The 24,308-nt window shown below is 41.5% G+C and overlaps 1 protein-coding gene across 1 annotated transcript in view; it reads left to right on the top strand.

The window, feature by feature from the left end:
- The window catches only part of UNC5D (unc-5 netrin receptor D), a gene marked incomplete at both ends in the record, with an annotated part of 87,267 nt that overhangs the window by 46,771 nt on the left and 16,188 nt on the right, over nucleotides 1–24,308 (top strand). Inside the window, 6 exons of the mRNA XM_079547365.1 lie at nucleotides 4,964–5,107; nucleotides 5,193–5,296; nucleotides 19,127–19,307; nucleotides 19,661–19,828; nucleotides 20,705–20,869; nucleotides 23,438–23,470. Coding sequence (XP_079403491.1) covers nucleotides 4,964–5,107; nucleotides 5,193–5,296; nucleotides 19,127–19,307; nucleotides 19,661–19,828; nucleotides 20,705–20,869; nucleotides 23,438–23,470 — 795 coding nt within the window. The remainder of the gene's footprint in view (nucleotides 1–4,963; nucleotides 5,108–5,192; nucleotides 5,297–19,126; nucleotides 19,308–19,660; nucleotides 19,829–20,704; nucleotides 20,870–23,437; nucleotides 23,471–24,308) is intronic.

Raw genomic sequence — 24,308 nt, 5'->3', positions numbered from 1 at the left:
TCACTTTAAGTGACACATTCTGAAGAAATTTCATCCTAGCAGCTTTCTGTAAATGCTAATCTGAGTGAGCTCTAATTTCTACAGTTACCTTTTCAAAAAGAATTTAATAGGCGTAACCTTTACTTCTAAAGGCACTGCTGAATCAATATAGAAGAAATGTCGTTCCTAAATGTTTTTCTTCCATATGGTTAATGAAAAGCTGTCTTGTGAATACTGCAATTATGTTTTATAAGCCTTGGATTAATAATAGAATAAAAAAAAGATGAAGCAACATTAGGTGGCAGGTTTTCTGTTTTGCTTTTAAATAACACACGGTAACATTGAGTTTTGAGACATGGAGGCACAGACTTAGCGAACGGGATCTGGAATATAAATGATGCAGATTTGAATTTAGCCCAAGGGCAGAGCTAGCAGTAAAAGTATTGTTTGCTGTCTGCACATGGGCGTGATCCCAATAGTTAATGTGTTCTAAAAGCAGCCGTGATGATGCTCAGCATGCAGAAAGGCACAAGGAACGGCTACGTTGGATGAGCTGTGAAGGACAGGCCTGGATGTTCTTCTCTCCTAGATGTATCCATACCCACAAACTACTTCAGAACCTTTCCCCAGCCTTCAGGAAACATCAGACGTGAGGTTTTTTGAGGGGAGTAAATGAGTGCTCTGACAGCCCTCTCATCTCTGGAGCCAAATCCAGAGAATAAACATTTCTGCTACCAAACACTCCGTGTTCTGCACACTGTGTGTGCTCCATCTGTGAGAAACTGCACTCAAATTTATGGCACAAGTGGTGCCTCTGGTTAGTGAGTGTCAATGCATTCACCAAAAGGAAGTCATGCTGCACGAAAATGAGGCTGCCTTGTTCCATCCTTCCACTCTTTGGTAGGTGGTGGAAATTTGGAGAAGAATAGTAGAATAGTGGTGAAGAAGAGAAACAAATAAGTGAGCAAGACGTGCATCTTAGCATCTCTGCAAATTCCTGCCTGTGTGTTCTTAGCCAGGCTGTGCAAGGAGTGCACATAATGAGAGCCAATATGTGAACCTGAGAGGAAGGGCATCAATTCTGTAGCTCTGTGTGGTTTGTAGTTAAACACTGGGCTGACATGAGCTGGCTGCCTGAGGGTGTATCGAGGGTTCTGGGAGGCTGATGGTTTGCATTGCAGCTTGTGCTGCGGTGACTTTGCTGCTGCTGATGCATGAAGTCAGGGCAGGTAAGGCAGCACGTGTCGTGACTGATGGATGCACTGCTGTGGTCCACTGCTCAGTTACAAACCCAATTATTTCATCTTCTGCCTTAGTTCCTGAGCTACAAAAAAAGGGGAGAGCGATCCACAGTCTGCCTTTTGTTCTTGGTTCCATAAGCACTGCAGCAGGGGAACTTTGCTCACTCTGTGTGCTTAGAAAATAAGAGCTTGAGCTAATAGATCCTACTGTGATAAGAATATAATATATAATATAATGTGATGTATATGATATAACGTGATAATATATAATATATAGTTATAGCTTGATGCATTTCTTTCTGCTTTTCTTCTCTTTTTTCCTGAATGTTGAGGACCTCACCTCCAAATTAGTTTACAAATATCTCAGCTTTTGGTTTTACCTCAGGATCAGACCACTAAAAGTAACTTGACTTTCCACGTCTGATAAATAAAAGGATTACAGCAATAACTGCTGTCAGCGTTTTTCTCATTTAAACAAATAAAGCTGACAAATGCTGAAGTTCTGTGCAGCTCTGTTATGTTTAGTACATGGAGAGCAATTATTCATCTGCTGCCAACATTAGTCTATCTGCAGCTAAACCATCCAACGGTGCAGAAAGCTTATTAGCATCTCAGTACCACAGTCATAATTTTATATTCTGTAAGGCTGTGCTGTGTAACAAAAGATGATGGTTATAATTTGCACAATAATTTAAAGTCAAAATTTTGACTTGCAGTGCTTATTAGAGTTACACAAGTTACAGGTAAAATGTTGTTCTTGTTTATGATGTGCCTGTTTGTATTTGCCTGGATATTTTTTTTTTTGCTCTGTGTCATTTCCTATGAATGTTTTCTCTGGCATTTTTGAGACGCAGATGGTGAGTGAATATATCTGCTGGTGAAATACAGTGATGATAAATGAAGGATATATGCCTCTGCTCCCCGTGGGTTTGCTTTCTGTAGTTGGTTCTAAAATAAGTGAAAATAGGTGTACTTTCTCCATAGACAACACATAAACAACTTTCCCCAAAGAGTGGATGTTCTCTGGAGGTCCCCTCCCACCTGGATTCTGTTCTTTTGGATGCATCTGTTTTGTGGATTGACAAAGCAATGGAGTCCAAGGGACAGAATTCCTGTCCTTCTCCCCTTCTCAGTGCATCTCTCAAAATCATGCACTGTTTGGCTGCCTGATTCAAAGCTCATGAAGTGTTGCTTCAGGCTGACGTATATCAATTAATATTAATAAACATGTTGGTGAAAGGAAGAGCTGAGGTGGAGAGCATTCTACCTTAACAAACCCAAATTTGAAGATGCCTTTATTCAGTGGTGACTGCTCAGTGTTGTACAGCATCAATGAGCCTAGAAATGGCTTCTGCTCTTCCATGTGTGATGATTTTTTTCAGGTTGGTATCAATAAAGGCTCTGTTGTTTGCACCAGCAGCTGTGTAATGTGCAGTTCTCAACTCATTTCTATTCGCTGCTTCCAAAAATTCCTTGAGTAGCTTGGAAATGTGGGAGATTTCAGTAGAGGGGCTGTATTGTAACCAGGTGGGGAATGGTCAGCGAGGTAGGAGCTGATGGCTGGTGAGGGGATGAGTGGGTTTTCCCCAAGAAGATGCTATTTGAGGTCATGCTGGGAATAAGCTGACTGTGGGAGGCCAGCTATAGGTACTTAGGTACAGCAGGATGCCATGTGAACTTCTCACTTTGGTAGCAGTTCAGACAGTGCACAGAGCAGCATTGTGTTTGTAGGCAGTGCAGACTCATAGGCTGATAGGACATGGCTGCACAGCAGTGTGCATCAGCTAATTGAGTGCTGGGTGAGTGATCCCTGACCGGAGACAGCCATCTCAGAAAGGTCACTGTTTGTCAAGGACTGATTGTTTTTTATCCTTGTCAAAGAAGTCTTTAAGTAGATGGGTTGCAACCTCGTTGGACATGGCTGCAAATTAGCTTGGATTTGGAGGCTTGAGCTTTTGAGGCTCTGGAGCTTTGAAATCATCCAGGGATTGCACAGAGCTTGATTTGTCACGTACACAGTAACAGTAAAATATGCATCTGTCAGTGTTATCCAGCATGACAGAATGAGAAATGTTCAACCACTGGGACCTGCTGTGTCAGGTTGCCAGGACTCCAGGGGTCTCTAATGGAACTTACTGTGGCTGCTCTTATCACTTGCCCATAAACATCACTCTATAGGAAGGTTGTATGGCTGAGAACTTGGGAATTCATTGCTCTCAGAGCAGCCTGGGTGTTTACTTTGAGATGGTGCAGTTTCATTGTATGTCTTATAGCCCATGTCAGCAAGGAGGAGGATTTCCAACAGAGCTGCTGGGTTCTGCCAGTGATGTTTTCATCATTACAGGAAACAAAGGGAAGCTTTTGTAAACAATTTTGTTGACAAATGCATCAACATAGTAAAAACAAAGCACAAATAGAAACAACCAGTTTGTTTATTACAGCATGGATAAATATTTGAGCTGCTAAAATGATTTTCGAGACAACCAAGGAAACTCTTGTAGGTTTGGCCATATCTTAAGATGTCTTTGGGAAATCCGACAAGCCAAACAGGAGAAATGAAAAGAAATAATTTGCCTGCTGCTGGAAACATAACAAAAATGTTGTGTTGCTTTATAGCTCCTCTGCCCTCCCCCACTGCTCTCCAGTGAGCATCCCCAGTGGCCTCAGCTCTTGTTTGTCAGAGGACCAGGCTGACTTCCTGGTGCCTTCCAGGAGTGAAGTACCCAGCCATTTGTTAATGATGCCCGAGATTAAGTGGAAGCCAATTTTTATGGAGTTCAGGTTTAGAAATTTTGTGGTGCTTTATAAATTCACAGGCATGAAATATTTTAAGATTGAGTTTTCATTCATTTCCAGTGAAGGGGAAATAAGTACCTTGGGACTGCATCAGAGGAGAGAAAGAAGAAAGTAGAAGGCATGATCTTTTTTTTTTTTCCCCAATTTTCAAATTAATGTTTTTCTGACTAGCTCTCCTAAGTGATTCTTAGTGCCACTTAACAGTGATTTGGATTATATTTTCTCTCCCCAACGTTGTCATACAGAGGTAGTTACGTATTTAGCATATAGATATAGCAAACATTGCGAGTGTATAAAATAAGGTGTCAGGTTTAGAAGGCCTCCACTTGTTATCTTGCCTGAAACAAAAGCTGCTGCTCTGAAGGGCAGTGATGCTGAATGTTGGCTGTGTATGGGGAGTTATGGAAATGGCAGCAGGAGGAAAAAAAAGCACGAGACTCTTCCCATCATTACTCCTGGTTTGCCTCCGTTATTCCATGAGATTCTTTTCTGAGTTACTTAGATAAACCTGTTTAATTCCTATCACTTATGCATAGTTCTGGTTGTTTGACTTGACCTGGGGGTAATGGATGTGGGTCCACCAGGGTGCTTCAGAAAGAGCTTCAAGTGCACTGAGAGTGGTAAATGGGAATACAATTTCATCTTATGTTATACAATGCCAAATAATCCCTCCAAGTGACAAAAGGCATGTGAGAAAAGGTTTCGGAAGCATTACACTCTTGCAAAGGCCAAAGTGGCTGGGTAATTTGTTTCATTTGATGCATTATGACCTAGTCAGCTTTTAGCATGTAATTAATGGTAATATATTATTGTCAAAGTAATTAAAGCTTTGCCTTGATTAAAAAAAATGGAATTGTTTAATTAAAAGAAAAGCGTCTGCTAACCTTTGCTTTATGCCCGAGGAAGGAAGCTCATATCACTTAATTTTCTGTATCTTTCCCCTTCAGGCCTGAAAGTTCGAGAGGTGTTCATCAATGTGACGAGGCAGCAGGTGGAGGACTTTCATGGGCCAGAAGATTACTGGTGTCAGTGCGTGGCATGGAGCCATCTGGGGACCTCAAAGAGCAGGAAGGCGTCCGTCCGCATCGCTTGTGAGTAGAATAAACCTTCTGATGTTCTTCAGATGTGTTGGAGTTGTAATGAGTTGGGTTTTTTTTTTTGTATTGAACTCTGCAGATTTAAGGAAAAACTTTGAGCAAGACCCCCAGGGGAAGGAGGTTCCTATTGAAGGGATGATCGTTCTGCACTGCCGGCCCCCCGAGGGCGTCCCTGCAGCTGAGGTGAGCTTTTTCTGCATGACACACAAGAAAGGCTCAGCACTGCAGGTTTCCAGGCCCAGCGTTGGTGGCAGTTCTCCCCACTGCAAAAAGCTGCGCTCTCCACGCGGGATCAACGTGTGCTGATCTACGTTGACAATTTTGGGGATTTGAGTTGCTTTGCTTTTGTTGCTACTTCTAAAAATACGATCTTTAGAGGTGAGCAGAAAGTTTTCGGGTGATAATTTGTGTAAATCCCATGTGTACTCCTTGAGATCCAAAGAAACAAACAATGAGTAAACGGGTACCTGTTACCTATTGAGTAAATAGGTGAACTTCTACCTAACAAGCATGGTTTGCTGAGCTGATTACCTGCATTTGTCTGGTTTTCAATTTATGCGTGGTTAAATGTCCACAGAATGCTGTCTTTGTTGGAATTGGACCATTTGAGGAAAAAATGGTGAATGCTGTTTAAATTTGACTGAGGATTTTAGAATTATCTGCTTTATGGTCTACAATCGAGCAGAATATCTGTCCTTTTGGAAAGTTAGGAATGATACTGAATGGAAAAACTGGCATTTCTGTTGTTTTCTATAGATAAAATTGCAGAGTTCTCAGAAAGCCCTGATTTACTGATGCTGATGGTAAGATTGTTATTGCTGCTAATAAAGCCTGTATATCGTAACAGGTCATGTTTGCTTTGGACAGTAAAATCTCACATAAAGGCTTCACATAAAGGATTCAAGGCTAATTCTATGCTCATCAAGGTAAACCGTCTTCTGAAAATAATTGTGTTCAAATGAGTAATGGCTCTGGTCTGTGGCAGTAAGCTCCATGTTGTAAACTCATTTGGTATTTTTGAGTTATGGGAGACCTACCTTGGGATAAGAAGTAACAGAGAGAGCCCATAAGTTTTGCTCAATAATTGTTGGGTGTGTGTACAGTACAAAGAAACGTGGAATGCTATAAAACCTGAGGCTGAATGGTTTGGAAACAAGAATTTCTCTCTTTAGAGTTTGGATGAAGTCCTAGGTGATAAGACTTGAGGTAACTATGGATGAAGCTCACGTTGGTTTCAGTTGATGCAGAATAGATGCTAATCGTGGTATGGAGAAAATGGACAGGAGACTCTCACCCCATCTGTGTTACTGTGCCAATGTCTGCCTGAGCCCCTTGGAGAAGATTCTGATTATTCTGTCCATCAAGTGCAGAAATGCAGCACCATTATCTTCCCAAAGAGCACACAGTTCTGTGCCTGCCATAGGAAGAAATTAATCGAGTGGTTTATTTCTGACCATGGTGATGAAGGACTGGTGCAGCCAAACCTTGAATCGCACCATGCAGCTCGGTGAGGGACAGACACTTCACACTGGAATGAAATTTAAGTTCAACTCCATTATTTCAGTGAGCCTGCCCCATGATCAACAATATAAATCTTCACTTCTGGAATTATTTTCCTGCAGCTTAAAGGTGCTGAGGAACTGTTAAACCTAAGGATAAAAGTGTCCTACTCTGTGGCTTAATCTCCCCTCCCAAATCATAGAATCACCAAGCTTGGAAAAGACCTCAAAGAAAAGACCTCATCCAGTCCAACCGTTCACCTATTCCCAATAGCTCCCACTAAACCATGTCCCTCAACACAACATCCAGCCTTTCCTTGAACACCCCCAGGGTCGGTGACTCCACCACCTCCCTTGGCAGTCCATTCCAGAATGGAATGAAATCCTCGCTCATTAGCTCTGTGAGACCTGCTGGGATGTCCTCACAGTCAGCATCTCTGCCAATGGTGCTTCAGTATTAGATCTATTTCTTTATTTTGGGGGTGATATAACTGTGGTGAAGACCAAACCTCACGGAGATATTCTCCAGAGAGAATTCCTCTAGATCAAGTTCGGTTTTGTTGAGAGAAATTTCTACTTTTATACTGTCCAAAATTAATATGACTTTGATAACTCATCATTGGCAGCAGTGAAAGCATCTGGATTAAGGTTTCTTATTAGTATTACTTTCTGCATGCAATATATAAAAGAGGAGGTAGTAAAGTATGGATTAAAGATTTGGATCCATAGTTGTAATGTATCCAGACTATATATGACATAAGACATGCCTTGTATGAATTCATTTACACATAATGGGAGCCAATGTAACATTGTCAGTGCTTTGTGTGCTCACACAGTTCACTTGTAGTAAATGGTCTTCAAGATGGATAATGCATTAGTGAAAACAAACAACCAAGGAGGATTACAAATAAGGAATTTACCGTATTCTAATTCAGCTTTAATGTCACACAGGCACGAATCAAGAGCTCCAAATCCTGCTGAGGCAAGCTCTGGATTTAATGCTGCTTTGAAATGCACTGTGCTGTCTTGACTCATTTAGCAGCAAATTGCAGTTGCTTGTGTCAGCTGGGTCTGAAGAAGTAAAAGACATATAGAAAAGGATCTCTCTAAATCTGCATTCTCTTTCCGAGAATGTGATGACTGTCTTCATCTCTGAGCTGAAGTTCATCTCTCATGCATGAAATGCTATTGAAAGTGCCCAACTATGACCAGTAATGAACGTTCTGTGTCCTTTGGAGCATCCTGATCAATGCACCTTGCTCCTAGGATGCTCAGCCTTTCTGTTTGTTTGCAGGCCCGGTAATTAGCTGCGGTCAGCCCCATAGACCAGCCTGTATTTCTGCCTCTGTTGCCTTTTCTATGTTGCCCACCTCTGGAGTTTGCTCCTGTAAGTAGAGGAATGTAAGGAAGTTCTGCTTTGGGAGGTTGCTGAGTGCATGCAGCATTCTATGCACATTGCCACAGCAGTATGAGTAAGAAATCCCAAATCCTGACACTGAGCATAATGCAGAAAGGTTTAAAATCATCTCCTCACATGCATTTGCATGGTAAGCAAAACAGAGCTGGTGAGCAGCTGTGCTTGCAGGCATCAGCACCCAACCCAAATAAATTCTTTTTTTTTTTTTAATGAGTTAAACAACAGAACAAAAAAGAAAATCCAGCCTTTCAGGTAAAGCATCTGATAGTCCCCTGCTGTGGCAAAATGTTGGTTTGAATGTAACAATCTCTGCTGCCTCAGATTGGATGAGACCAGAGCCATTTCTATCACAATTGATGCAGTGTTGGCCCAGGGAAGAGACTGTTCTGGCTCACAATCCCCACAAGAGATTCTCCCCATAGATAGGTTTATTAATTGTGTGCAGTAGAGGCTTCATTTAGCTCAGGGTGTGTGCAGTGCTGAAGTTGTGCTGTAGCACAGGAGTTGGATAGGATAAATCCATGTCTGCTGGTGGTTTCTGGGAGCTGCCAGGTGGGTGCTCAGCCTCAGGTCTCTGCTGCCATATTTGGTGAGAAAGAACCCATAACCCTTTGTGTTTATTAGGATGTAAAGGAGTTAAACCCAGTTGGGTCCTTAAGCCCCATTACTCTCTTTACAAATCTTGGCTTTAGATCCTTTAGATCAGTGCAAAGCAAAGGGGGGGTGAGTTTCTGCAGTGGATGCTAAGCCCTCATCCTCAGGAAGTATGTGTTTACTGCTCCTTTCTATGTATTACAGTCTACTATTAACATGATCTGTTCATACCTACTGTCACTGACTGTATAAAGCAACTTGGGTAAGATTTCATATCCATAATGTTGGCAGGCCGGTAACCATAATTGTCATGCCTGAATGTTTTCCTCTTTTCTTGCCAAAGGATATTCTATTAATTTTAAGAACATACTTGAGCACTGGACTCAGTGCCTCTCAGTGGCACATTCGTTTAGAAGTGAAACAATGAAGAATTGAACAACTTGATTCTGTCCTTTTGTGCAAGTCTGTAGTTGGGCTGCATCTGGAATCAATAATATTAATAGATCCTGGTGCTTTCCACAGGATCCTGGAGTCAGCAAACAGAATAAATGACAGCATCCTCTCTGGTTCATTGATGGCATTTCTTTCCTGTCTGCTTCTTGATGGTCGTGACATTGCATTCTGTGATGGTTGTTGAACTGGAGCCTGGAAGAGACTTGGTCAATATGCATTAAGTGAAGTTTAGGATAATCTTTATTCTGTGCAGTACATTATCAGTGCATAAGAGTGAGATTTGGGGCATGGGAACAAATTAAAACATAATTTTGTAGCTGATTTCTGCTAATAATCTTTTTAGGCATCTGGTTTTAAGTTCTCTTCACTGTTCTGGTTAGGGGCTGTGATGTTGGTTGTGGGCACATCAGTAATGAGTAATTCCAACTCACTGATTCTAGAGATCAGCATTTCTAAACAGCAGGCTTTCACATAAAGAAAATCAAACGAACCCTTTTGCTTTCTGGACTCTGGTCACCTTTGTCAGAGCAGTGCTGCTTGTGCTGCTACATGGGAGAGCTGCAGTTCTGTGTTGCATATGGTGTTAGCTCGAGGAGCCAAATCCCAACTGGAAGTGCTGGAGCGCTGATAAAAATCAATTGGAGCAGAAGTTGGCCTGGAGATTTATTCCAAATCTTTTTTACTATAAGTAAATACCTTCTGAGATTAAATCTCTGAATAGTTCATATTTAGGTATCAATGACTTGCAGACCCATCTGCATCTGCTGTTTTGCTGAACTGTTGTTGATGAGTGTGAACTCGAGAGTCCTGCAGAGGTCTGCAGAATACTCTAACATATCTTTATCATTTATATCCAAATATATATTTAAGGTTTAAATGGAGCTGTATCCAGATACTTTTTCAAATTTTTAACACAGATTTTGACACTTTAATGGACTGCTGCAGAAGTTCCAGTGAGTATCTGCATGAGTTCTGATGGCTTATTTTCTGCTGTAGTTTTAATGGAAATATAAAATAATTTCTCTTCTGGGCGGTATACATCCTGCTGCAAACACATCAACAAAATGCAAAACCCACATAAAATTCACAAGCTGTGGAGTTCAGAAAGCAGTGAGAGTCATTGCTGCCTGTTTTACATAGGCTCATGTATTTATGGGACTTGCACACATACTGTAAAACGTAATATGGCAGGATAATGGGATTGTAGTAAAACACTATGGCAAAAAAGGCTGCTGAGTTATTGTCTTCAATGAATCTTGTTTCTAGTTACACAGAACTGAGTATGATTACTAAATGCAAACAGCATGCACTGTATAGAGTTTGCTATAGATCTTCGTCCCCGTGTCTGAGAGATCAATCTTTGCTCTGCTTTTAAGGCATGTTGGTTACAAATACAATACGTGCATTTCGTTGTATGCCAGAAATGTTTCACAGTGTGTGCAGTGCGTCTCGGTGATTATTCATCTCTTCTTAAAGACAGATTTCGCTTCAACTACTGCCAACATCCATTTCCTTAACATCATAAAATGATGGGGAATGGTAAGAAATTCAGTAGTTAACTTAAGCATGACAAAATTACACGTGGTTGTATTCAGAACGGTGAAACGAATTCTTGTTGCTTTATGAAGGAATTATGCAAATTCCTGATTTTCTTTTTTTTAAATGTGAGCAGTGACAAATAGATTTCAACAGAGTGTTTCCCTGCAGGTGCTGGAAGCACACACACATACCCAGGGCTCAGTGGGTGCATCCCACGTACTGCTGCTCTGCAGGAAGGATGTCTCAGCTTTAGATCTTCGGGCTGAAGCAGAACTCCAAACTGTTGGGGAGGGAAGATAGAAAAATCACTAATAGGGTCTTCCGAGGTGCTACACATAGCATAAGGTATATGTAACCTTCTGCTAATTTGTTGGCAAAGCCAGCTGAATCAATGGGACCTTCAAATTCTGAATGATTTGTTTTGGTACAGATACCCCATGGAATTTCTGCTTATGAATTGTCCTGTGAAGTGTTGATAATTTTCAGGAGGTGGGGGGAGGGAATGCTGCTTTAGAAACCAGTGTTTTCAGGACAATGTTTTCCTCTGTGGTGCCTTTATATGTGGCAGAGATGGAAACCTGTGCTGTTACTGGGGTGTGATGCACGGCCCACTGATCTGACTGTGCAGAATGTAGTCCTACTTAATAGTATGCAGGCCATTATTCTGTACAAAACTTGCTCAATTAAAGCCTCTTCTTTAAGCCTTTGTGTTCCACAGATGCATGGACAACACAAACAGAATAAAGATTCTGTTTGCTTAATATGCTGTTTCATCTTTGCTCAAGTCCTGCATTCATTCCTTCCCTTCGGCACCCCAACTCTGTGAGCCAAGTGCTGCCTTGTTATCTTTCTACTGGTTTTTGGTGTGTTTCTTTTTTCTTCCCTGAAGCACTTCATCTTCAATGCCCTGAACATTTCTTTTTTTATTGTTATTCTTTAACCTAGATCATGGACAAGGTATTACAACAGCAACTGTAACGCACAGAGCCTGGAGTCACACTTTCCATGTTCAAACAGAGAATAGTTTTCAAAAGCAAAAACGGCTTCTGATTATCAGTGCTCGTAAGAACCACTTCAATGCTATTGCTCAATATGCAAAAATAAAAAGCCTTACATTTCACTGTTATTCTGTGAAAGTGGGGGATTAAAAAGGATGTGGTTTTGCACAGTGGTGGTTTTCCTTCAATCCATTGCAAATGTCACAGAGGGGTTTGTTGGCTGTGGATGTTTCACCTCATCCCAGCCTCTGGGGTTTGCAGCTCATAGAATGATGGAGGGGCTGAAGGGCTGCACAGCCACACTTGGAGGTCAGTTTGCTCTTCTGTCCTTTGTTACAATTTCATTTTTAAAGATTTTCTCACTAAGTTCAATGTTGGAATGGATGTTATTTGAACACCGCAAACTCCTGAAATGTTACGGATAGCCCACACTGTTAACTCAGTAATTTTGCTGATGTTTGCCCTGTTGTCCTCAGATGTTTAATCCATGTTTCTGCTCTGCACAGCTGACCTGTATGGGATCAGCATCCCATGTTAAGGTATAGTGGAGGGAGGGGATGGGGCAGTGGCTGTTGCACAGAGATGGCTGCTGCATGCTGTATGCTCTGCATACACAACGTGGTTTAACACTTTGGCCATCTTCTGTTGTAAGCACCAAGAGTTAACAGCATTTTTCTTGAATCTTAAGAGAAAACTGAGCTTCTTGTAGGGAAACACTGAATTCTTTTCATGTATTCAGCATTGCTACTCATCATAAAAGACATGCTTATCTCTATAGGCTCTCATAGCTGTCTAAATTGAGTATATGTGCTCGCTTTCAAGCAGGCAGCTGAACTTCTACTGTGTTTTCTTCCTGTAGAAAACATGCTTTTCTCCTTCTGAGGTCTGACTTGTGTTCTAAGTATGTCAGTGCGCCCAGGAGCAACAGACAGAGGTCATGAAATAGAAATGCTGAAGCAAACAATTGTTAGAATGAAGGGGTGAAATGTGAGAGGTCCTGAACAGAAGTGAGTTCCTCTGAATAGATAATTCCTTTTTCTGAAGACCTCTGCTCCAGGGCTTTTTTCTTTTGAGGTACTGTTTTGCAGCAGTATATATTTTTCTGGTACTGTTTTCAGAAATAGGTTCAATTTGAATGCTTGGAAACGAACATCAGGCTTTATCATTATGTTTATAATTATAAATGATGATAGGTTTGTGTGAAAGTTTCCTATCAAGGATTTTGAAACTTGAGTACAGTGCACGTTTCTGCGAGCAGAAGGATCAGACCTGTTTGGTAGAAGACTTTCATTTGAATCATCACAGGCTCACAGAATGGCCTAGGTTGAAAAGGACCATGAATATCATGGAGATCATCTCATTCCAACCCCCTGCTGTGTGCAGGGTCACCAACCAGCAGACCAGGCTGCCCAGAGCCACATCCAGCCTGGCCTTGAATGCCTCCAGGGTTGGGGCATCCACAACCTCTGGGTGAAGAACTTCCTCCTAATATCCAACCTAAACCTCCCAGTCTCAGCTTAAAACCGCTCCCCCTTGTTCTATCCAGCCTTATAAACAGCCGTTCCCCCTCCTGTTTATTTGCTTATTGCCTCCCACTGAATGTTTTATTTACCTACATCTACAAAGATGTGACCATCTCACATGGACAGCTGGGACTCACGTGGCATCTCTTGCTCAGGGAGTGGATGGCTGTGAAAGGAAGAGCAGGGAAGGGGAGTTTCCCTGGGGAGGAGGGCATCTCCTTATGCTTACAGAAGCAGGTAAGAGGTACAGCTACAAGAACTTGTCTTAGAATTTAGGACGGAATGCTGTTGTGGGTACAGCTTGCACGAAGTACAACAGATTGCACTTGCAGTTTTCAGTCCACTCACATTAATGCCCATTTTGGTAAATTGCACTCAAAATCATAGCAAGAGCAGCTGGTTTATTGTCAGTTGTGACTAGAGCTGTAATTGGAAGGGGGACGTGAGCAGGGGAAAATGTGAGATGCCTTTGGAGTGGAATATTTCCATATCTACTGCATTTCAGTGCAGATTCAAAAATCATGTACCAGAACGTGTCTTGTGATGAAGCGTAACCCATGTGCACGCAGGGTTTTCACTGCCTCTGGTGCTCTTCCTTCCTATTCTTGTGACTTCTGTGCAGCTGAGTTTCCCTTTTACATCAAAGGAAGCTCTTCCCCTCTAAAATCGGGAGCTCCCAAATATTTTGATCCATCTTCCACAAGCAAGGGAGATGTGTATTACCCTGATCAGTTCTTGCAGTTTATTCCCCTGTTCCTGTCTAAATCTTCATCTAATTGTGTATTTCCAAGCATTTCTATTTCTTGAATCTCATCACTAACACACGTGCTGAATGCAGTCCTAATGCAATCGCATTTTTTCCCTTTGTTATGTACAGATGCATGTAGTTACCGTGCAGTTGGAGTAATTTTGTCTATCACAATGAGATCAAAGGAAAGCAGAACAAGTGACCACATGATGCTGTGTGCTATTGTAGTCAGGATGTTATGCTGTTTCAGCGGTGAAAAGGTTGTTAGGAGGCTGAAATGTTCAACCTATCCAGCCAAGCTGCTGTGAGAAAATGCCCCCTGGTAGATATCTAAGTGGTTTACGACTTCAAAGTAGCAGTTGCATTTGTTACTGCACTTCTAGTTGTGGTTCTTTCTCACAAAACACCTTTCTATCTAAGCTAACAAGGGTTCTCTCCATTCAGGTTCTGCTGCTGCAGTATACTCATGCTATAGTCACTTTATCATCCGAAATGAGTATCAGTGAAGTACTGTGGAACTGATATTGTATAACATCACAGATGCCAGCAATGTTTTATCTCTCTGGACATATTGGTATACATTTAACATAGCAAGTTATTGTGTTGCAGGTCTGCTTGGCTGTGTTCAGTGACACAGCATGAGTAGCATGTTTGTTAACTAGCATTTGTATTTTTTCATATAGAGAGTTGGTTTTTAGATAAGTTTTTAGTGTGTAGAACAGGAGGGTTCACTAATGGATAAAAAGGGGTTTCTCTTAGAGGTATCTCACAGTTACGTTCTGGAAGTTGTATTGGAAGAATGCCACTTACAAAAGCAATTGGTTTTAAAAAAAAAAAAAAAGCTTGGTGTCACTGTGAACGCAACATCAGTGCTGTGGGCTCTTTGTTTCCTTCTGAGCATCCCACATCACAGCACTGAGGAACGCACGCTTTGTGCAGCACACTTGTAAAACAACGTCTGTGGATTCGTATATGCCCTTAGATTTTGTGTTATCTAGAGAAAGAAAAGCTTTGGCTTTTAATGCTGATTCTTTTATTTTTAACCGTCAGACAACCTACCATTAGCAGCAGTGCATTTAGGAATGTGTGTTCTTAACAATGGTTTAAAATAGCATGTCTGAGTCAACCTGTTGCTCACCTTCATCTTTAGCATTACAAATGGAGAAGCACATACAAGCCATGTATCTTTCCCATTATATTTACACAAGAGCATATATGAAATACATGCTTATCTTCTTACCTTTCCCTTTTTTCCCCCTCCTTGATTATTCACCAGTATCAGTTTGTTTGAGGTTTTAAATCACACAAAAATGCTTGCTTCATTGCAGATTGGACGTGGCTCTGAAAATAGGCTCCAGAAGAGAAGACAGCAATGCTGTCTATCCTGCATGGGAGGGCAGCCTCCCTGGACTTATTTGCTGCTTGCAGCTTAAGCTCCCCTGCAAGGCACCTGGAGCAAAACAAGCAGAAAGGAAATGCATTAGCAGCACACTGCCCTTGAGGTTTTTTGCAACCACTGAGAGCATCTCTTCAAAGAGAAGGTTCCTGTACCGTTGCCACATTGCCAACAAGACTGCAAGCTGATTTATGAGTTGGTCGGTGTGTCAGATTCATGTAACGAGATTATATATTCAATCTAATGAAGGAAAAATATGCTTACCAGAGCAGCATGACAGCGCTGTGATTAAATGATTCGGTAACACTGTTCTCTCGGTGGATTAATTTAAAAACCTTCAGCAGGTAGTTGACCTGCTGCTGCCTGTGTGTTTCTGCAGGTAGCCCCCTTGCAAGGAAGATCAATGCTTTTTGATTGTGTTGATAAAATAGTATGTGGTCGTGAAGGTAGATGTGAATCGCTTGGATCCTGCAAACTGGCTTTCGTGGTTATTAATCTCCCACAATGACTTATGCTGATGGGAGGTTTCTCCTTTGTATCCGTGTGAGTATTAGGGTAGAAAGCAAAACAAAGATCTGTTGCCATCTTAGTGCATCACTATCAGCAGAGAAGCTGCCCCATCCATCCTCATCCATTCTGCTGTAGTGCTGAGGAAGGTTTCCTAAGCTAGACACTTGCATTTTCAGAAATGTAAATTTCATGCTACATCAGGCTTAGTCTTGAAGGGAATGGATTTCACTCCCTTCCATAAAACACTGTAGGTCACAGTGAAAGCCATTTTTAGTAAGATTTTCAGTAAGGTGATGAAGTAGAAAGGGTTTTTTCTAGCTACAGGCTGATCACTGTGGGAGGAATATTCACCCACACCAATGTTAGCCTAGTGCTGTAGTCTCCCAAGGTGCGCTCTGGAGTCAGCAGAGAAGGTACTGGAAGCCTTCCAGGCCTTCCCTTTGTCTTGATGTGCAGGAGAACCTGTTGGAAGCTTTTTTTTTTATTAAAAGAAACTTATTTGGAGAAAAGAATTCATCTTTACTTCTAACGCCTTATATTCTCCTGTCGAAGAAAAGCTGTAAACTGTCTGCACTCTAAAAAAAACATTTGTGCTGCCTTTAGTCAGGTGTTGACCTTTTCCCATCTTAAAATCATGAAGCATTTATCTAGCATACAGAAAGCGATTGATTCTCTCTTCAAGAGGAGCTGACATTCTAACTATATTATCTCTGATATATGTGTACTCAGGTTATTGACCACATGAGAAAGTCAGATGTTGTGTTTAAAGGGCAGGATAGTATAATCTACAGGCAGGAATGCTAAAGTATTTTGTCTTCTGACCTATGAAATTATCGTGTGTGCCCAAAGATGTGAGGTGTATTTCTTCTTCTGGGTGTTAAATCTTTGTATTCCCAAGCAAGATACCCTAGAAGAATAGAAGATGCAGTGATGGGCAGCCAGTTGGCTCTTGGGGTGTTTCAATTGCAGCAGCTGCTGAGGAACCCTTCAGGCACCAAATCATGCCATGAGATGCTTCTCATCCACTGCCTTTTCTCCAAGGTTTAACCATTAAGTTGGATATTATAAACAACAAAGAAAGTAATTTCTGTTAATGTGAATAAGTACAGTGTAACGTTCTGCTCCCATAGAAACCACAACTGTAGCCCACTGATGGGCAGCTTTAAAGGAGGGAGCAACCTACAGTCTCAGATTCAGCTGTGGTTCTGCTCCCACCAATAGTTTCAGGGGTACCTGTGAGTCCCCAGAGCATCGGGGACTTGCTAGGTGGCAGCTGGAAGGAGGTGTTTCCATAGTAGCTGTTCAGATGTATCTGCAGATAAGGATGCTATACATGCTGTATTTACATTGCACATAGTGCAGTAAGACTCCCATCGCCTGCAGCAAACGAAATATTCCCATGGTATGAAACTGTCAGGCTTCTTTGTGCTATCCACAGTAGGCAAGAAATATGGATGAGTACTGATCAGCTTAATTTTTGAGGAAATAGAGAATAAAGAATTCACTAACTCCCATGGTAACCTACCTGGGATATGGTGTGCTTAACTGATTTTGTTTCTATAATACTGGTCTTTGATAATTGCTTTCTGTAATTAGAATAATTTATGATTATGCTAATTAATCTGCTGCCACCCAATAGGTAGTAGCTGAATTAACCCATATCTGCCCCTCCATTTCTTCTGTAGATCATTACGTGATTAGCCTTTCTTACTAATTGATGGCAGTATTTGAGTTCTGAGCAGATCTATTTCAGGAAGAAAAAAATCAGATATGTTTTTATAAACTTACTGCAGTTATAGGCAGGCTTTTTAAGTCTAGTTCAAGATATAAACATGTAAGGCCTCAAGACAGGCTAATGCTTAGAAAGAAATGTATTTTGGAATGTTATGAGCTACTGTATGACCTCCACTGGTGGAAAACTGAGTGAAGTTAAGTACCAGGGGGTTTTAAGTCTGCAGTTCTGAGATGGCAGGTTGGCAGTTCAGCCCATGTACCTCATTTCAATACGGAGATGCAGTAACTTCCTTTGTTGCCTTTATTTTGCGTGATTATTTTGCATATTGGTTCTGCATATGTTTGTGTGATGAAATTCTCCAATGGCTGCACCACTGCACGTTTCAACAACCTGCTGGCATTGTAAAGACTTTACAGTTATCAGGTTTTCCTTTGAATTCATCTCTTGGTTTTGCATCTTTGAAAGCATTCATCTGCTGAGGTCAAAGCACTCCTTTTCCCTTTGAGTGCTGGAATTAGAGATGTGCATTCGTAGTGCCATCAGGCCTCCAGATAAGAAGCAAAAGGCAATGCATGCCCCTGTTTACAAATAGCTTTTGATGGCACATCTCTCAACAATTCCACGTTTGCATTCTGTCTGTTTAACGTTCTCCCTTCACAGTGAACATCATTCTTTTAAATGCTCTGCATTAATGTGAATGTTTTTCATCCACCAAGTGTTGCAGTCCTACATGCAGTAAAGAGAACTGAGCTGAGAAGGGTGTTTGACTTCAGGGTATGGCCATACCTCCTTCAGGTCTGGAATAGCTATGAAAGCAAGTCATATTTGTTCAGGCTTCCAGTAGATTCTGCTTCTAGTTTTAATTTTTCAGTTCTGTTACAACTCGTCTTGCCTTAAATATTTGGTTTAAATGTTTCAGGTATAGCAATGCCTTGTGGAAAGTTCTGGGTCTGCTCAGAAATACGCTGGTTAGTGAACTAGAGGTGTACAGAAGTACATTGCACACAGTATTTCACAGTATTTATGTGCTTTGAAAACAAATGCTAATGTTCTTGTTTAATAGTGTTTAATTAAGTTGAGAGTCCGTTTATTTGCAAGTTGTGAACTTTAATTGTGAATTATTTGAATGGTGAATGTCATTGCTTAGATTGATATCAGACTCACGTAGTGTGAAATTTAACTGATCGTTGTCCAGTGGTTTGAGCATATGAAGTGCTGTGTTCTGTAAGGTAGCTGTGATTAACTGCTCTTTCTTTTTTCCCTCATCTTTCCTTCCTTTTTTCCAAGTAGAACAAACATAATATCTCTACAACCCACATCCTTACAAGTCTAAACCAGCTCTTTGCCATTTTCTCCTATTTCAGTATTTCAATTGTAGTGTCTTTGCTAATTAGCTCCAGGCTCTTCAGATAAGGACTGATTTCTTTCCTTGACTTTGTGAATGCCTGCTTTGTTGGGAATCTCATCCTACCTTACTTCTATTCCACTGTTTATAATAAAGATTGAAGTATCATTTATTGGTGAAGTCACTGAAAGATAAGTGGATTTCCTGCTTCCTCTCTTCATACCTCACCTTGTTTTCTCCCTCCCTCCCTTTCCAGGTGGAATGGCTGAAGAATGAGGAGCCCATAGATTCCAACCTGGATGAGAACATCGACACCAGAGCAGATCACAACCTGATCATCCGACAGGCGCGTCTGTCCGACTCCGGGAACTACACCTGCATGGCTGCCAACATTGTTGCCAAGAGGAGGAGCATGTCTGCGACAGTCGTGGTTTATGGTTGGTGGAAATGTGATAATTATATATTGATTATTATGGAAAAGCTTGTAAGACTGTACTTTTACTGCCCGAAGTCATGTTTTTACCATACAACTGGTTCTAAATCAAATGGCTGACCTCACTCCCGCCACATTTATTTCTGCTGAGGTCGTGGCTGTTTTTACAGTGGTTGGAATTATGAGTTTCCTGTTTGTGATGAAAGGTTCCCAGAAGTTGTCAATACTGTTAAAGTCCTCATTCCAGATACCAATAGGCTCATTCTGCTTACGAACGAAGCGATCAGATGAGCAGATTTGTTGTTCCGTGTCTCTTAGAGCCTCTTTCAGCACCTCAAGCACAGTTCTGTGTTGCAGTTAATGGAGGCTGGTCGTCGTGGACTGAGTGGTCCAACTGCAACGCGCGGTGCGGTCGGGGCTGGCAGAAGCGATCGAGGACCTGCACCAACCCTGCCCCGCTCAACGGAGGGGCATTCTGCGAAGGAATGTCCGTGCAGAAGATCACCTGCACTTCTCTTTGCCCTGGTGAGATACGCACGGTCCTAGAAGGAATCACTTTTAAATGGTGTGCTTCAGGTAGACCTTTTGGTTTCGGCAATGCCTGGTAGGCAGTTGTGCTTTTACAAGCCTACTGAGGTTGAAAAACAAAATAAAAGAAGAAAAGCTACTTGCATCTGGTGCAAGTGAACAAAGCTGCCCTTCTCTAATTTTGGAATCTCTGCTTTGCAAGTATTGCTAAGGAAATTTAGCAGTACTAAGCAATAGTAGGATTGTATGCATTCAAGTTCGAAGATCTTGTTTGCCTGGGGTCACAGCGCAGCCCCTTTGGCAAATCTCTCTTCTGGCTTTTATGAGTTTTTGATACAACATGTTCTGAACTGGCATTTAAACAAAATTAACATTTTCTGTACTTGTCTCTCTGTTGATCTGATTTTTTTTTCTTCAGTCTTATTCATGAGAAAAAATGGAGACTCTGGAATCCCTTCTCATTTGGGACAGGGTCAGACACAGCTAAATATCAGTCAGCAAAGCACCATACAGATTTCTCATGTTGCACAGGGCATTAGCCAGAGATCTGCAAGGCCAACTGTGCATTAGAAGCTAATAGGTGGCACCTGAAACGTTTCCTCCTGCAGTTTTAATTGACTACATTTGCAGACTGTTGCACGCTGGTGCTATTCTAAAAGCTTCTACATTTACATTCAAGGCGACACATTTTAATGCTGCATTTTAACTTCACATCTGATGCTGTACAACTGTTGAGAAATAAATATAGCCTTGCATTCTACTTGGTGCAGCCGGAGGGGAGATATAAAACATGTTTTCTTTGTAGGATCTTGGAACTGCATCAGTTTGGTAAGCAATGACAATGTTTGCTTCTTTTTTCCCCTCCCCATTCAGTGGATGGAAACTGGGAGGTGTGGAGTGAATGGTCTGTGTGCAGCCCGGAGTGTGAGCATTTGAGGGTTCGGGAATGTATTGCACCAGCTCCACGAAATGGAGGAAAGTACTGCGAGGGCCTGAGCCAGGAGTCAGAGAACTGCACCGAAGGGCTTTGCATTCAAGGTGGGTAACAGTTTGCACTGTGCAGCCTGACACAGATAGGGCAATCCAGGTACTGTGGTGGATCTGCCTCACATCTGTGTCAGCAGAGCTCCTGTGGGTGGTTTTGCTGTTGTGTTTTTTTTTCTTTTTTTTTTTTTGTAGCATGTGCTTTACCTATTCATTATCAGATGACTGAAAATGCAAGTAAAGGTTTTCTTCGATGTGTAATTATGGCCATCTGCTACAACATATTTCATAGAAAGTGATACTGAGCTTCCTACTTTTTAGTGCAAGTGAACTGGCAAAGCACCAACATGAATACAGTGCAAGAGCTGTTTCGGGTCAAAGCTGATTTCCAGTTTCTTGCGAGTAATAAACAAAGGCAAACCGACTTTACAGTCAGTCCCTTGGGACAGGATTTGCCCTTATTAAGTGTCTGGAAAGCATCTCCTTAATAAAAGGAGAACCCATTTAAGTCGTGTTTCCTTAATGACCCTGCAAGGTGGTGAAGACCACCTGTCCTACTTTGGGGGTGATATCCTTGCGTGCTGTGTGCTTGCATGTCAGTTCTGCATTCCTGTGCTATGCTGTGTTCATGCTTTGGGGGCAAAGGAAGAAATACAGTATTATGCTCATGCTGGTAACCTGGAAGGAGCATATGGCCTGGGGAAAAACCATGCCTGTTAAGCACAGAGATGGATGATTTACGTTTTCCCTGATGGAGCAGGCTTCGTTCCATGACAGCAGTCACTGAAACTTCCCAAGTCTTTGTAGCACGGTTTGTTTCAGATACAGACTGGGCATCTGGGCACTGCTGTGGTAACAGGCTTTCCCTCCCAGCTTCTGCTGCTCAGTCTCTCTGGTTCTAAGCTCATCCAGGCCCTTCTGTTAGTCTCTGTGGCATTGAGTTATCACATTAGTATCAGCTCTGGTTGTTCTCTGATATTACAGAAGTGCAGTGGGTCAGTGCCATGCTATGCAGCTCTCTTTCAAGGACTAGCTCTTCTGTTTAATGCTGATTCCAAGAGTGAATTTTCAAGAAGTATTTTAGGACAAAACTCTCTGAAGCTTTTAGCATGAACAAAGGTTTCAAGTACTGGTCACATCTCTATCGGTTTTACTGCAGGTAGAAGAAAAAGGGTAGAGTGCTTGGAGTTCCACTCACAGGCCTGGTACCAATGCACAGTAATTTGGTGTTGAGAGCCTTCTTAGTATTTACACACAACAGACTTTCACTGGGACTTGAACAGCATAAGAGGAATCCAAAGCCCCATGACACAGAAGCTGTTGCTCCTCTTTTTGCTGCGCAGTAGCAGAGAGAACGTGCTGACTCTGAAATTTCCATGTGCGTTCAATTAGATTGAAGTATTAAATGTCTAATTTCTTTCATCTTAGAGCATCTTCCTTTATGGGTTGTGCTGTATACATATACTGGTGTCAAATTATTTTTAGGAGCATAATTGCTTTCTCAGCTAATAGGAATTGATGCAATTACCCTATTTTTTGAATTCTTTTTCCCTGCTCATCTTCTGATATGTTCCTTTCCTTCTCTGCTTTTCATCCCACTGGGAATCGCGAAGGAAATGCAGTGCAGAGCTTCAGATAACTAATCTCTTGGAGGTTATTTATCAGGCACAACTTGTTAACTTTGTTCCTTTCATGAGGCAAAAATAGCAATGAAACATTCCTCTGGTTAACGAGGAGGAACTCTAATGAAAGTAAAGGGAAGAACATAAGATGCTGGAGATACGTGGCCGTGTTCTGAACAAGCAGGAACAGTTCTAATCCCCAGTGTGAATTTTCTGACTTGGAGTCAATGAATGAAACAGCAATAATTCGGGGGCTATGCATGCTCAGGTTATCCCCTCTTCAGTCCCTGACCAGAGAAGTTGGGAGTAACAGGAAAAAGGCATCTTTTCAGTCCCAGGAACATCACTTTTTCCCAGTTCTTGCTTTGGTTTTTGACTGACTGTGGATGGATCCAGAGAGCCCAGTCCACACTTTAGTAGCTTAGTAAAACCTTAGTAGTTTAGTAAAACCCCAGCTTGATAAAGTTGATTTCACATTTGTAAATACATACTTATGTGTTCAGGTAGTGCGTTGGTTCTGTGCGTTATTTTTATGCAAGTATACAGGTCAATAGTTTTGTGTATTTAATAGAGACATAAATATGAGTATATTGTATATTTTGAGGGGTAATTTTTCAAAATGTCACCAACTTTTTTTAATATATCAAGCATACAAAGAAAAAATTCATAACTGGACTGTCAAGTGATCCATTACCATGTACTGAACTTCCCTGTTGGATGCACTGTGCTCTAAATAAGAGCATCTAAAAAAAGCTAACAAATATTCCAGTTAACCAAGTGAGAAATGACTGCAAAAGAACTTCCCAAAAGAGACTTAGAAAAAGAAGGTGGAAAAAAAAATATGTGGACAACATAAAATATTCATATTGTCAGCAAATACAGAGAAAATGTTTCATTTATAGAGCTAGACAGACGTGATGTAGGAAATAGATATGCTCCATGTAAATTTATTAAGTGCAACTTTCTCTCTCTCTCTGTCTCTGTCTCTTTCTCTCTCTAGATAAAAAACCTCTTCATGAAATAAAATCCCAAAGTAAGTTATTTTCTTTCCTCTTGTAAATATGATTTTTCTCATCTTCTCTGCCATTCTGTTTTATTTGTTTAGAAACTGAATGCAGCTGAAGGTTATATGAAAGGCTTTCATATCTACTGAAAGCATCTTTTTAGCGGCTTGGCGATCATAGCTTTTAGACTAAAAATAAAAGGAGTGACTGTTCTTCAGTAATTTTGTGTCTTGCTGAGCCCTGCATATCTTCACATCAATCTTTTGAGGACTTGTGATTAGGGGAAAATTAAAAAGGTAATACAGGAGTTTGGCTTTCTTGGTTCTCATCTGTCTCCACTACTTGCTCTGCCTTGGTCAGCTCACTCAATTTATCAGCTGGTGAAGGGTGTTGATGTGCTTTACTATGTATCATTTGTATGCTGCTTTTCAGGAGCTCCCATCCTGCATTGTTTCTCAGTTTTCCATTGTTTTCAATGGAATTTTAGTTAAAATAAGAGTGGTGACCTCATGGCAGCCTATCAATACCTGAAGGGAACCTACACCCAGGAGGGGAGTAAACTCTTCAAAAGGGCTGACAATAGCAGGACTAGGGGAAATGGATCCAAGTTGAAGGAGGGAAGATTTAGGTTGGATGTTAGGGGGAAGTTCTTTACAAGGAGAGTGGTTAGGCCCTGGAACGGGCTGCCCAGGGAGGTTGTGGATGCCCTGTCCTTGGATGTGTTCAAGGCCAGGTTGGACGGGGTCTTGGGCAACCTGATCTAAATGTGGATGTTTGGTGGCCCTGCTAGGCAGGGGGGTTGGAACTGCATGATCCTTGAGGTCCCTTCCAACCCGGGTGATTCTGTGATTCTGTGGTACCTCTGGT

The sequence above is a fragment of the Tetrao urogallus genome (assembly GCF_951394365.1).
Source record: "Tetrao urogallus genome assembly, chromosome: 27".
NCBI classification, from domain to species: domain Eukaryota; kingdom Metazoa; phylum Chordata; class Aves; order Galliformes; family Phasianidae; genus Tetrao; species Tetrao urogallus.
This window is presented reverse-complemented; position numbering and strand designations above follow the sequence as displayed.